This window comes from Oncorhynchus keta, chromosome 14, assembly GCF_023373465.1.
Source record: "Oncorhynchus keta strain PuntledgeMale-10-30-2019 chromosome 14, Oket_V2, whole genome shotgun sequence".
Classification (NCBI taxonomy): domain Eukaryota; kingdom Metazoa; phylum Chordata; class Actinopteri; order Salmoniformes; family Salmonidae; genus Oncorhynchus; species Oncorhynchus keta.
The window spans coordinates 8,204,579-8,219,227 of record NC_068434.1 but is presented as its reverse complement, the minus strand read 5'-3'; the positions used below and the strand labels follow the sequence as shown (position 1 = coordinate 8,219,227).

At 48.5% G+C, this 14,649-nt stretch overlaps 2 protein-coding genes across 2 annotated transcripts in view; one reads left to right on the top strand and one right to left on the bottom strand.

The window, feature by feature from the left end:
* The first annotated feature begins 6,654 nt into the window (after nt 1-6,654).
* Nucleotides 6,655-14,649, top strand: part of top3b (DNA topoisomerase III beta) — a 28,664-nt gene continuing 20,669 nt past the window's right edge. Inside the window, exons 1-6 of the mRNA XM_052460956.1 lie at nt 6,655-6,974; nt 9,830-9,961; nt 10,102-10,208; nt 10,374-10,448; nt 11,768-11,964; nt 13,681-13,837. Coding sequence (XP_052316916.1) covers nt 6,905-6,974; nt 9,830-9,961; nt 10,102-10,208; nt 10,374-10,448; nt 11,768-11,964; nt 13,681-13,837 — 738 coding nt within the window. The 5' untranslated portion in view covers nt 6,655-6,904. The remainder of the gene's footprint in view (nt 6,975-9,829; nt 9,962-10,101; nt 10,209-10,373; nt 10,449-11,767; nt 11,965-13,680; nt 13,838-14,649) is intronic.
* LOC118392839 (interleukin-17A-like) lies at nt 7,171-8,912 on the bottom strand. The gene is made up of 3 exons (XM_035784804.2): nt 8,753-8,912; nt 7,923-8,098; nt 7,171-7,692 (listed from the first exon to the last, which is right to left on the bottom strand). Exons 1-3 carry the CDS (start codon nt 8,765-8,767, stop codon nt 7,452-7,454), a joined length of 432 nt encoding a protein of 143 aa, XP_035640697.1. The 5' UTR covers nt 8,768-8,912; the 3' UTR covers nt 7,171-7,451.

Here is a 14,649-nt window from a genome sequence, read left to right as displayed (position 1 = left end):
GCTCCTGGTATATGTCTGTTACAGCTGGATGAGTCAACAGGCCTGGTACAGCTCCTGGTATATGTCTGTTACAGCTGGATGAGTCAACAGGGCCTGGCACAGCTCTGGTATATGTCTGCTACAGTTGGATGAGTCAACAGGGCCTGGCACAGCTCCTGGTATATGTCTGTTACAGCTGGATGAGTCAACAGGGCCTGGCACAGCTCCTGGTATATGTCTGTTACAGCTGGATGAGTCAACAGGGCCTGGCACAGCTCCTGGTATATGTCTGTTACAGCTGGATGAGTCAACAGGCCTGGCACAGCTCCTGGTATATGTCTGTTACAGCTGGATGAGTCAACAGACGTGGCCTGGCACTGCTCCTGGTATATGTCTGTTACAGCTGGATGAGTCAACAGGCCTGGTACAGCTCCTGGTATATGTCTGTTACAGCTGGATGAGTCCACAGCCTGGTACAGCTCCTGGTATATGTCTGTTACAGCTGGATGAGTCAACAGACGTGGCAGGCCTGGTACAGCTCCTGGTATATGTCTGTTACAGCTGGATGAGTCAACAGGCCTGGCACAGCTCCTGGTATATGTCTGTTACAGCTGGATGAGTCAACAGACGTGGCCTGGCACTGCTCCTGGTATATGTCTGTTACAGCTGGATGAGTCAACAGGCCTGGTACAGCTCCTGGTATATGTCTGTTACAGCTGGATGAGTCAACAGACGTGGCAGGCCTGGTACAGCTCCTGGTATATGTCTGTTACAGCTGGATGAGTCAACAGGCCTGGCACAGCTCCTGGTATATGTCTGTTACAGCTGGATGAGTCAACAGACGTGGCCTGGCACTGCTCCTGGTATATGTCTGTTACAGCTGGATGAGTCAACAGGCCTGGCACAGCTCCTGGTATATGTCTGTTACAGCTGGATGAGTCAACAGACGTGGCCTGGCACTGCTCCTGGTATATGTCTGTTACAGCTGGATGAGTCAACAGGCCTGGTACAGCTCCTGGTATATGTCTGTTACAGCTGGATGAGTCAACAGACGTGGCAGGCCTGGTACAGCTCCTGGTATATGTCTGTTACAGCTGGATGAGTCAACAGGCCTGGCACAGCTCCTGGTATATGTCTGTTACAGCTGGATGAGTCAACAGACGTGGCCTGGCACTGCTCCTGGTATATGTCTGTTACAGCTGGATGAGTCAACAGGCCTGGCACAGCTCCTGGTATATGTCTGTTACAGCTGGATGAGTCAACAGGGCCTGGCACAGCTCCTGGTATATGTCTGTTACAGCTGGATGAGTCAACAGGGCCTGGCACAGCTCCTGGTATATGTCTGTTACAGCTGGATGAGTCAACAGGCCTGGTACAGCTCCTGGTATATGTCTGTTACAGCTGGATGAGTCAACAGGGCCTGGCACAGCTCCTGGTATATGTCTGCTACAGTTGGATGAGTCAACAGGGCCTGGCACAGCTCCTGGTATATGTCTGTTACAGCTGGATGAGTCAACAGGGCCTGGCACAGCTCCTGGTATATGTCTGTTACAGCTGGATGAGTCAACAGGCCTGGCACAGCTCCTGGTATATGTCTGCTACAGCTGGATGAGTCAACAGACGTGGCGGGCCTGGCACAGCTCCTGGTATATGTCTGCTACAGCTGGATGAGTCAACAGACGTGGCGGGCCTGGTACAGCTCCTGGTATATGTCTGTTACAGCTGGATGAGTCAACAGCCTGGTACAGCTCCTGGTATATGTCTGTTACAGCTGGATGAGTCAACAGACGTGGCGGGCCTGGCACAGCTCCTGGTATATGTCTGTTACAGCTGGATGAGTCAACAGACGTGGCGGGCCTGGCACAGCTCCTGGTATATGTCTGTTACAGCTGGATGAGTCAACAGACGTGGCGGGCCTGGCACAGCTCCTGGTATATGTCTGTTACAGCTGGATGAGTCCACAGCCTGGTACAGCTCCTGGTATATGTCTGTTACAGCTGGATGAGTCCACAGCCTGGTACAGCTCCTGGTATATGTCTGTTACAGCTGGATGAGTCAACAGACGTGGCGGGTCTGGTACAGCTCCTGGTATATGTCTGTTACAGCTGGATGAGTCCACAGCCTGGTACAGCTCCTGGTATATGTCTGTTACAGCTGGATGAGTCAACAGACGTGGCGGGTCTGGTACAGCTCCTGGTATATGTCTGTTACAGCTGGATGAGTCAACAGCCTGGTACAGCTCCTGGTATATGTCTGTTACAGCTGGATGAGTCAACAGACGTGGCGGGTCTGGTACAGCTCCTGGTATATGTCTGTTACAGCTGGATGAGTCAACAGGCCTGGCACAGCTCCTGGTATATGTCTGTTACAGCTGGATGAGTCAACAGACGTGGCCTGGCACTGCTCCTGGTATATGTCTGTTACAGCTGGATGAGTCAACAGGCCTGGCACAGCTCCTGGTATATGTCTGTTACAGCTGGATGAGTCAACAGGGCCTGGCACAGCTCCTGGTATATGTCTGTTACAGCTGGATGAGTCAACAGGGCCTGGCACAGCTCCTGGTATATGTCTGTTACAGCTGGATGAGTCAACAGGCCTGGTACAGCTCCTGGTATATGTCTGTTACAGCTGGATGAGTCAACAGGGCCTGGCACAGCTCCTGGTATATGTCTGCTACAGTTGGATGAGTCAACAGGGCCTGGCACAGCTCCTGGTATATGTCTGTTACAGCTGGATGAGTCAACAGGGCCTGGCACAGCTCCTGGTATATGTCTGTTACAGCTGGATGAGTCAACAGGGCCTGGCACAGCTCCTGGTATATGTCTGTTACAGCTGGATGAGTCAACAGGGCCTGGCACAGCTCCTGGTATATGTCTGTTACAGCTGGATGAGTCAACAGGTCTGGCCTGGCACTGCTCCTGGTATATGTCTGTTACAGCTGGATGAGTCAACAGACGTGGCACAGCTCCTGGTATATGTCTGTTACAGCTGGATGAGTCAACAGGGCCTGGCACAGCTCCTGGTATATGTCTGTTACAGCTGGATGAGTCAACAGGGCCTGGCACAGCTCCTGGTATATGTCTGTTACAGCTGGATGAGTCAACAGGGCCTGGCACAGCTCCTGGTATATGTCTGTTACAGCTGGATGAGTCAACAGGGCCTGGCACAGCTCCTGGTATATGTCTGCTACAGTTGGATGAGTCAACAGGGCCTGGCACAGCTCCTGGTATATGTCTGTTACAGCTGGATGAGTCAACAGGGCCTGGCACAGCTCCTGGTATATGTATGTTACAGCTGGATGTGTCAACAGGGCCTGGCACAGCTCCTGGTATATGTCTGTTACAGCTGGATGAGTCAACAGACGTGGCCTGGCACTGCTCCTGGTATATGTCTGTTACAGCTGGATGAGTCAACAGGCCTGGCAGGCCTGGCACAGCTCCTGGTATATGTCTGTTACAGCTGGATGAGTCAACAGGCCTGGCACAGCTCCTGGTATATGTCTGTTACAGCTGGATGAGTCAACAGGCCTGGCAGGCCTGGCACAGCTCCTGGTATATGTCTGTTACAGCTGGATGAGTCAACAGGCCTGGCACAGCTCCTGGTATATGTCTGTTACAGCTGGATGAGTCAACAGGCCTGGCACAGCTCCTGGTATATGTCTGTTACAGCTGGATGAGTCAACAGGCCTGGCAGGCCTGGCACAGCTCCTGGTATATGTCTGTTACAGCTGGATGAGTCAACAGACGTGGCCTGGCACTGCTCCTGGTATATGTCTGTTACAGCTGGATGAGTCAACAGGCCTGGCAGGCCTGGCACAGCTCCTGGTATATGTCTGTTACAGCTGGATGAGTCAACAGGGCCTGGCACAGCTCCTGGTATATGTCTGTTACAGCTGGATGGGTCAACAGACGTGACGGGCCTGGCACAGCTCCTGGTATATGTCTGTTACAGCTGGATGAGTCAACAGGGCCTGGCACAGCTCCTGGTATATGTCTGTTACAGCTGGATGAGTCAACAGGCCTGGCACAGCTCCTGGTATATGTCTGTTACAGCTGGATGAGTCAACAGGCCTGGCAGGCCTGGCACAGCTCCTGGTATATGTCTGTTACATTTATGGGGGGTCAGTTTAGGAAGACATCCTCTTCTGCAAACCACTGGAAACCAGGACATGAGAGGATATCTTTAAAGTACTGGGCAGCTTTGTGACATCAAATGGACTTTGGTGGTCAAGATGTTTTGGTATCTGTACTGATGGCGCAAAAGCTATGACACGGAGACATAGTAGAGGGGTGCCAGCAGTTGCTCCCGACGCCACTTGGGTGCACTGCAGCATCCACCGAGAGGCTCTTGCTGCCGATGGAATGCCTGACAGCTTGAATGACGTTTTGGACACTATAGTGAAAATGGTTAACTTTGTTAAAGCAAGGCCCTGAACTCTTGTGTATTTTATTCACTATGCAATGACATGGGCAGCGACCATGTAACACTTTTACAACATACAGAAGTGCGCTGGTTATCAAGGGACAAAGTATTGACACGTTTTTTTTAAATTGAGAGACAAGCTTGAAGTTTTCTTTACTGATTATAATTTTCACTTGTCTGACCGCTTGATGATGACGAGTTTCTCACACGACTGGCCTATCTGGGTGATGTATTTTCTCGCCTGAATGATCTGAATCTAGGATTACAGGGACAAGTTGGAGCTCTTCTCTGTCTGCATTAACAAGGACAACACACAGGTCTTTCCATCGTTGTATGATTTTCTGTGTGTAAATGAACTCTAGCTTACGGACAATGTCAAATGTTATATAGCGAAGCACCTGAGTGAGCTGGGTGCGCAATAACGCAGGTACTTTGCTGAAACGGAAGACACAAACAACTGGATTCGTTAACCCTTTCAGCTCCTGCCTCCAGTGCACTTACCGATATCTGAACAAGAGACCCTCATCGAAATTTCAACAAGCGGTTCTGTGAAAATGTAATTCAATCAGAAGCCACTGCCAGATTTCTGGATTGGGCTGCGCTCAGAGTATCCTGCCTTAGCAAATTGCGCTGTTAACACCATGCCCAGAACGGACACGAGCGTGCACCATCGTGCACAAATTGAATTTGTCCCTCCACACCAAACGCAATCACGACACACAGCTTGAAATATCAAAAACTCTGTGCCAATTATATTAATTTTGGGACAGGTCGAAAAGCATTAAACATTTATGGCAATTTAGCTAGCTAGGTTTCAGTTGCTAGCTAATTTGTCCTATTTAGCTAGCTTGCTGTTGCTAGCTAATTTTCCCTGGGATATAAATGTTGAGTTGTTATTTTACCTGAAATGCACAAGGTCCTCCACTCCCACAGTTAATCGACACATAAAACGGTCAACCGAATCGTTTCTAGTCACCTCTCCTCCTTCCAGGCTTTTTCTTCTTTGGACTTTATATGGTGATTGGCATCTAAATGTTTATAGTAATCCCACGACTGACCTACCTCAGTTCAATTTTCAATCACCCACATGGTGATAACCAATGAGGAGATGGCACACGGGTATCTGCTTCTATAAACCAATGAGGAGATGGGAAAGGCAGGACTTGCACCGCGTTCAGTGTCACAAATATAATTTACTTCTATTTTACAGCTTGGCAACACAGACGCTCATTGGCACATGTAAGTGTACATTTATTTTGCAAAGCTCGCGGCACGCGATGCGAGCGGTGTGGTCAGCATGTTAGACACTGATGCCCTTTGCAACCACGTACCTATGTGAGAGTGAATTCTCAGCCCTCACTAGCATGAAAACTAAATACAGGCACAGACTGTGTGGAAAATGATTTAAGACCAAGACTCTCTCCAAATACAACCCAACATTGCCATTATGTGCATCTTTTCAAGCACACCCTTCTCATTAACCTGTGGTGAGTTATTCACCATTTTTGATAAACAAATAAGGTTTTATATGTAAGATGGTTAAACAAAGAGCAAAATGATTGATTATTATTATATTATTATTATTTGTGACCTGCAGCTCTTTAAGAGCTCTTTGTCACTTCCCACGAGCTGGGTTGTGACAAAAACTCACACTCATTCTTAAGTTTAATAAATGTATCATATAGTGTGTGTGTGGCAGGCTTACAATGATGGCAAAAAACAACATTCGAGAGGGCGCTGACCCTGGTGCTAGAGGGGGTACGCAGCTGACCCTGGTGCTAGAGGGGGACAGCTGACTCTGGTGCTAGAGGGGGTACAGCTGACCCTGGTGCTAGAGGGGGTACAGCTGACCCTGGTGCTAGAGGGGATACGCAGCCCAATCTCTAGCCCAATTGTCCTTTGTATATTATTTAAATATACTTGTGTTCCCCCATGTACCTTTGTATTGATTTGTTGTTAATAATAATAACAATACAACAATATACAAATAACAGACAATGATAGAGGTTACGCTCATGATGTTAAATTGCAGTCGCAGATGCGCCTACTTCAAAACGTTTTGGAGCGCAGTTGAAAAGTTAACGCACTGACTATACAACGGACTCATTAGAAAAAATAAAAGCAGTACTTTTCAATGCGTGAGATTTAAGAGGTGTGTCGTGTGAGTGTGAGAATAGGATCAAACGCGTGTGTCTCACGGCCAATGCGTGAGAGTTTGCAGCTCTGTCGACCCGTACCAAGCCGATAATCAATTTACCAATATGTCGTATCTACTTCCGGTTAGGTTACACTTTCAACCGGAAAAGCATCTAGAAACTGTCATGGCGGCGTTGTGTTTCTTTTGTGCTAGCCACTAACTTGACAATTAGCTTTTCCGTGGCACTTATGCTTCTTAGAACTTCTAATCACATCTCAATATAATTTTGTTATTTACATTTTGTAAATAGCAGCTATTTGTTCTCAGCCGGCTAGCTAACTTAGTGTTGCTGTGCTGTTTCCAGTCATGAAGACAGTTTTGATGGTGGCGGAGAAGCCGTCGTTGGCTCAGTCAATTGCCAAAATCCTATCTAAAGGTAAGTGATCTCTAATGTTTACTATGTTAAAGCAACAAGCTAGCTTCCTTATTGTAAACACCTAGCAAGCTAGGAATCAACGACAATGTACCAGGGAAAAGCCAGCAGCAGCAGCAGTAGTTAGTTATCGTTCATCTTGTGAGTAACTCCTTATTTAATATGATTAACTCCATGTAAAGCAACAGAGAAACACGTGTTTTTGGTGCTGTAAAATTAGTTTATTGTCTGTTTTAAGCCTTTAGCAGATGATAAGGGAACAATTGACTTCTTCTTGACCAATACATTTTCGATGTCATTGTGGCAAACAACTAACATGAGAGTTGGAACTTATACTGAGTGATGTCAACAATAACAACAATAATAGTAATAATAATAATCTTTACCCTACTGTCAAAAAAAAATACTTTCAAAACACACATTCAATCTAATTTATAGCCTCAACATTTATAGCCAAAATAAATAAATACTTTTAATATTTTAGAATCGATCGGTTAGAAATCCACTTTGTCTGGAAGTGGCGCATATACAGGCTATGTTGATGGGCTCGAACTCCAGGGAGAAGGAGGTACAGCGGGGGTTTTTCCTCAGCACGGGCATCCTGAGGGTGATGGGGATGGTCTCTAACCCGAGGGTGCTGTCCAGACCCTTACAGGAGTGGCTTTCAAGGCAGTTGGCTTCATAAAGGACTGGAGGCACCCGGTTCAAGTCAATTTTCTCCCTGGAAGGAGGAAGAGAAAACAACAAGATTGTCAGACTCGGAACCAAGTTACAATTGAAGGAAGAAGAACATATCCTTAGGATGGAAACGTGCATTTACACACAGTCTCCGAAGCCTAGTATCCAAGGATGCATTGGTGATTCAGTACTCATAAGTGTGTGGCTGTACATGCATCTTAGTAGTCTAATACATTCTTCCAATCAGTCCATCCATACAGTAAAGGTACTCACACGTAGTTCCAGGCGGCTACACTGCGTTCGTTAAGGCGGTTGGGCAGGCTGACTAGCTGTGCGTGGTACTCCTGCAGGCTGCTAGTGCAGAAGCTCTCTTCCACACACTGGCCACCCAGGGGCACACACAGGCCCTGACGCAGGGCCAGCACACACAGGAGTAGCAGACGCAGGTGCTGCATAGGAGAACACACACAGGGAGAAAACAGAGTTTTTGAGTATCAATGTTGAGTTGGAGCTGAAAACAGAAAACACAAGGGGGTTGAATATCATTGTTAAACCCAGGGATGTACTGTCTCTGGTTTAATGATATAATGTCCTGTCATTAGGCTACTGGCAGCTGAAGCTGAGTGGATATAAAACACCAGGGAGTAAACATTACATCTGTGCAACTAAAGACAAAAACTAGCCTTAGCTTAAATTACTTTTATTTTTTTTCCATCTCTTTAATCTGTTAAAAGGAATTTGTCCAAATGCCAGAAAATTCCGAGCTACATTCAACTCTTGTACCATAAAACCCTTCTAATCAAAACTCAAACGAATAATTAAACAAATAATTCATTTGACGGTTTGACCTTGATCACTCAGTAGCACTGTTGCTCATACTCTGCTATAAGAATGAGCCTAATGGAAAGAATGAGCCAATAGCAAAGGAGGAAAATCAAAGCACATAGTCTGTCTTTACATTATGCCCCACAGCATAGCCAATGAGAATCAAGAGCAGTCATAGTGAAAGTTAGCTCTAGTCCCTAGCCCCTGATCACACATCACCTGGAGAGTACCACTGGCTAGTTACAGCTTCTGTTGTTATGGATCTCTTTGTATCTCACCTGGAGCTGTTGCATGTTGAGTTCTGGAGTGAGTTCTGGCTTCCGGTTCTGGAGTCTCTTTCTGTCTCTGCTGTTCTGTGTGTTTCTGTAGCTTTCTGTCTCGGCTGCTGCTGCTCTTGGTACCCTTTGGTTCGTTCAGAGCTGATGTCCATCGTCTCGAACCAGGGATGTATTTATGCACCTGGGATTGTAAGGGTGGTGGGGGTCAGCTTCACAGCTAGAGATGGGTAGAAAGGGGGGTCACTCCGTCACTGGCTTGTTGTGTCTCTCATTACCATGGTCTTTACCATGCATGTACCGCCATTAGCATTCAGCCTTGAGAGAGGCATGTCATTAACTTTACTTCGTCACGACGTAGCGTTTAGCTCAGGTAGTATGAGCCCCATGACAGGGTCAGGGGAAGGGAAATGGAGTTTCCGCTATGGTTTAGCCTTGATATACTTTGAAATCCTTTTTTTTTAATAAGAGATGAATCATGCTATTAGCTTCCGTTTTTTTTGTTGTGTAAAATAACCTCCCAAAATAGTTTGAATCTGTATTTTCAATAAGTCGTGACATTTCTACAAAAATATTTGATTAGTTTGACCAAGGCAAGTCAGCTAGGTAGCTTTTCCATTTCACATCTTGTCACATGTAGACGAGATGGGTCCTCAAAAGGTATTTTTTAAAACAAGGGTAGTCTCCTCGGGTAGTCTCCTCGGGTAGTCTCCTCGGGTAGTCTCCTCGGGTAGTCTCCTCGGGTAGTCCCCTCGGGTAGTCTCCTCGGGTAGTCATCTCGGGTAGTCTGGGAGAATTACCACCTTTTACAAGTCACACTATTTTAAGGATGGATTTTATATGTTCCTCTGTTGGTTCTTTTCATCAAGTGGTTCAGAGTATATAGTCTACAATGTTGTGTGTGTGTGTGTGTGTGTGTGTGTGTGTGTGTGTGTGTGTGTGTGTGTGTGTGTGTGTGTGTGTGTGTCCCAAATGGAACCATAACACTATATATAGTGCCAACCAATAGGAAATAGTGTGCCACTTAGGAGACGCCATAGATCCAGGTTTAACTCCTCATGTTCCTCTTCTTAACCCCAGGCAGCTGCTCCAGTCGTAAAGGTCTCAACGGAGCATGTTCGGTCCACGAGTACATGGGCACTTTCTCAGGCCAGAGCGTGCGCTTTAAGATGACATCAGTGTGTGGGCACGTGATGAGTTTGGATTTCATAGGTAGGTTTTTTGTTGTTGTTGTTGTTGTTGATTTTAGGCTAAATCTGACATTTTTGACTGGATTCAATCTGTGTCTCAAATCTTAGTGGGATGAGTTGATAACTCCGGTGCCTGTTCTGTCCCCCTCTCCCTCTCTCCAGGGAAGTATAATAACTGGGACAAGGTGGATCCAGCTGAACTCTTCACTAAAGCCCCTACTGAGAAGAAGGAGGCCAACCCCAAACTCAACATGGTCAAGTTCCTACAGGTTCGTCTGTGTCTCTAGTCACAGCTGAAGGGGTTTTGACCTTTGGAAACAGGGTTGTTTTCCTGTCAATCGTTCATGTAGCTGTTCCAGCCCCCTCCTCTATATCAGTTGATTGCTCTCCTTTGTAAAAAATAAATAAATAATTCTGTCACTGTCTTTCTCCAGGTTGAAGGCAAGGGATGTGACTACGTGGTTTTGTGGTTGGACTGCGACAAAGAGGGAGAGAACATCTGCTTTGAGGTAACCCCAATTCAACGTTACGTTCTCTAGTGCTAGAGGCGTCACTACAGATCCGGGTTCGATCCCAGGCTGTGTCACTACAGCAGGGCCTTCCGAGTGACTCGGCGGTCTAAGGCACTGCAGTGCTAGAGGCGTCACTTGCTGCTGGTCTTAACCCACCCTCTCCTTGCTGCTGGTCTTAACCCACCCTCTCCTTGCTGCTGGTCTTAACCCACCCTCTCCTTGCTGCTGGTCTTAACCCACCCTCTCCTTGCTGCTGGTCTTAACCCACCCTCTCCTTGCTGCTGGTCTTAACCCACCCTCTCCTTGCTGCTGGTCCCACCCTCTCCTTGCTGCTGGTCTTAACCCACCCTCTCCTTGCTGCTGGTCTTAACCCACCCTCTCCTTGCTGCTGGTCTTAACCCACCCTCTCCTTGCTGCTGGTCTTAACCCACCCTCTCCTTGCTGCTGGTCTTAACCCACCCTCTCCTTGCTGCTGGTCTTAACCCATCCTCTCCTTGCTGCTGGTCTTCTCCTTGCTGCTGGTCTTAACCCACCCTCTCCTTGCTGCTGGTCTTAACCCACCCTCTCCTTGCTGCTGGTCTTAACCCACCCTCTCCTTGCTGCTGGTCTTAACCCACCCTCTCCTTGCTGCTGGTCTTAACCCACCCTCTCCTTGCTGCTGGTCTTAACCCACCCTCTCCTTGCTGCTGGTCTTAACCCACCCTCTCCTTGCTGCTGGTCTTAACCCACCCTCTCCTTGCTGCTGGTCTTAACCCACCCTCTCCTTGCTGCTGGTCCTCTCCTTGCTGCTGGTCTTAACCCAGCCTCTCCTTGCTGCTGGTCTTAACCCACCCTCTCCTTGCTGCTGGTCTTAACCCATCCTCTCCTTGCTGCTGGTCTTAACCCACCCTCTCCTTGCTGCTGGTCTTAACCCACCCTCTCCTTGCTGCTGGTCTTAACCCACCCTCTCTGCTGCTGGTCTTAACCCAGCCTCTCCTTGCTGCTGGTCTTAACCCAGCCTCTCCTTGCTGCTGGTCTTAACCCACCCTCTCCTTGCTGCTGGTCTTAACCCACCCTCTCCTTGCTGCTGGTCTTAACCCACCCTCTCCTTGCTGCTGGTCTTAACCCACCCTCTCCTTGCTGCTGGTCTTAACCCCCTCTCCTTGCTGCTGGTCTTAACCCACCCTCTCTGCTGCTGGTCTTAACCCACCCTCTCCTTGCTGCTGGTCTTAACCCAGCCTCTCCTTGCTGCTGGTCTTAACCCAGCCTCTCTAGGTTGGAAAGTGTTTTATTTAAGCTTATTCATAACAGTTATTACAAGGTTGTTACTTTCCCAGGTCCTGGACGCCATTGAGCCGGTGATGAACCGTCCGTACGGCAGTGAACGGACCGTCTACCGAGCCAAGTTCAGCTCCATCACCGACACCGACATCTGGGCAGCCATGAATAAGCTGGGAGAGCCCAACCGTAACGAAGCTCTGTCCGTAGACGCCCGGCAGGAGCTGGACCTGCGCATTGGCTGTGCATTCACCCGGTACACTTCACGACCCGACAACACACCCCATTCCAACACGACATATATATACAGAGAGAGTTGGCCTTCACCTGGTACACTACAATACACTACAATACACTACCCTACACTACCCTACACTACACTACAATACACTACCCTACACTACAATACACTACAATACACTACCCTACACTACACTACACTACAATACACTACCCTACACTACAATACACTACAATACACTACCCTACACAACACTACCCTACACTACAATACACTACCCTACACTACACTACAATACCCTACACTACACTACACAACCCAACACTACACTATCCTACACTACACAACTCTACACAACCCTACCCAACACAACCCTACAATACACTGCCCTACACAACCATACACTACCCTATACTATCCTACACTACACAACAATACACAAACCTGCACTACCCTACACAACCCTACGCTACACTACACAACCCTACACTACACAACCCTACAATACACAACCCTACACTACCCTGTACTACCCTACACTACCCTACACAATCCTTCACCTGGTACACTACAATACACTACCCTACACTACCCTACACTACACTACACTACCCTACACTACACAACCCTACAATACACAACCCTACACTACCCTGTACTACCCTACACTACCCTACACAATCCTTCACAAACCTACCCCACACAGCTTTACACTACCCTACATTACCCAACCCTACACAAACATACACAACTCTACATTCCCCTACCCCAGACTGCCTTACCCTACCCCATACTTCCCTACCCTACCCCATACTTCCCTACCCTACCCCATACTGCCCTACCCTACCCTATATTGCCCAACCCTATACTGCCCTACCCTACCCCATACTTCCCTACCCCAGACTGCCCTACCCCAGACTTCCCTACCCTACCCCAGACTTCCCTACCCCAGACTGCCCTACCCCAGACTGCCCTACCCCAGACTTCCCTACCCCAGATTTCCCTACCCTACCCCAGACTGCCCTACCCTACCCCAGACTGCCCTACCCTACCCCAGACTGCCCTACCCTACCCCAGACTGCCCTACCCTACCCCAGACTGCCCTACCCTACCCCAGACTGCCCTACCCTACCCTGCCCTACCCTACCCCAGACTGCCCTACCCTACCCCAGACTGCCCTACCCTACCCCAGACTACCCTATCCTACCCCAGACTTCCGTACCCTACCCCAGACAGCCCCACCCTAGACTGCCCTACCCTACCCTAGACTGCCCCACCCTAGACTGCCCCACCCTACCCTAGACTTGCCTACCCTAGACTTGCCTACCCTAGACTTGCCTACCCTAGACTTGCCTACCCTAGACTGCCCTACCCTAGACTGCCCTACCCTAGACTGCCCTACCCTAGACTGCCCTACCCTAGACTGCCCTACCCTAGACTGCCCCCTATCTAGACTGTCTACCCTAGACTCCATTGCCCTACCCTAGACTCTCCAACCCTAGTCTATACTTGACTACACTACCCCTAGACTCTCCTACCCTCATCAGGCTTTCACCTGGTCAGTTATTTCAGATCAGTGCAATGAAGGTGAGGAGAGAGGATTTTTTTGTTTGTTGTTGTTGAGAAAGAGCCACAGAGTTTGACTGATTTTTAATTCAGCCAATGTTGAGGTTATTGTGTCAACTATGCTGATGCCAGTGGTGCTGTCCTGTTTTTTGGAATGCGTTCCAGCTTCCAGACCAAGTACTTCCAGGGTAAATATGGTAACCTGGACTCATCCCTGATCTCCTTTGGGCCATGTCAGACCCCCACACTGGGCTTCTGTGTGGAGCGCCACGACAAGATCCAGTCCTTCAAACCAGAGACCTACTGGGTCATACAGGCTAAGGTGAGCCCCCAACCCTAAACCGAGTCTTTAAAAAGATACATCAGGATTAAACCTCGTCCCTAACCTCTACCTTAACCTCGTCCCTAACCTCGACCTTAACCTCGACCTTAACCTCGACCTTAACCTCGTCCCTAACCTCGACCTTAACCTCGTCCCTAACCTCGACCTTAACCTCGACCCTAACCTCGACCTTAACCTCGTCCCTAACCTCGACCTTAACCTCGTCCCTAACCTCGTTCCTAACCTCTACCTTAACCTCGAACCTAACCTCTACCTTAACCTTGTCCCTAACCTCGACCTTAACCTCGTCCCTAACCTCGAACCTAACCTTAACCCTAGATCCAGTCCTTCAAACCAGAGACCTACTGGGTCATACAGGCTAAGGTGAGCCCCCAACCCTAAACCGAGTCTTTAAAAAGATACATCAGGATTATTCTATGTAAAAAAAAAAAAATCCTGAAGTGTTCCTTTAAGGCTAACCTCGACCCTAACCTCGTCCCTAACCTCGTCCCTAACCTCGACCTTAACCTCGACCTTAACCTCGACCCTAACCTCGACCCTAACCTCGACCTTAACCTCGACCCTCACCTCGACCTTAACCTAGTCCCTAACCTAGTCCCTAACCTAGTCCCTAACCTCGTCCCTAACCTCGACCTTAACCTCGTCCCTAACCTCAACCTTGACCTTAACCTCGTCCCTAACCTCGTCCCTAACCTCGAACCTAACCTCGACCTTAACCTCGTCCCTAACCTCGACCTTAACCTCGTCCCTAACCTCGTTCCTAACCTCTACCTTAACCTCGAACCTAACCT

Coding starts and splice junctions, on each gene's coding strand:
- LOC118392839 (XM_035784804.2), bottom strand. Junction 7,693..7,922: donor GTAGCCGCCTGGAACTACGT/GTGAGTACCTTT, acceptor TCCTCCTTCCAG/GGAGAAAATTGACTTGAACC.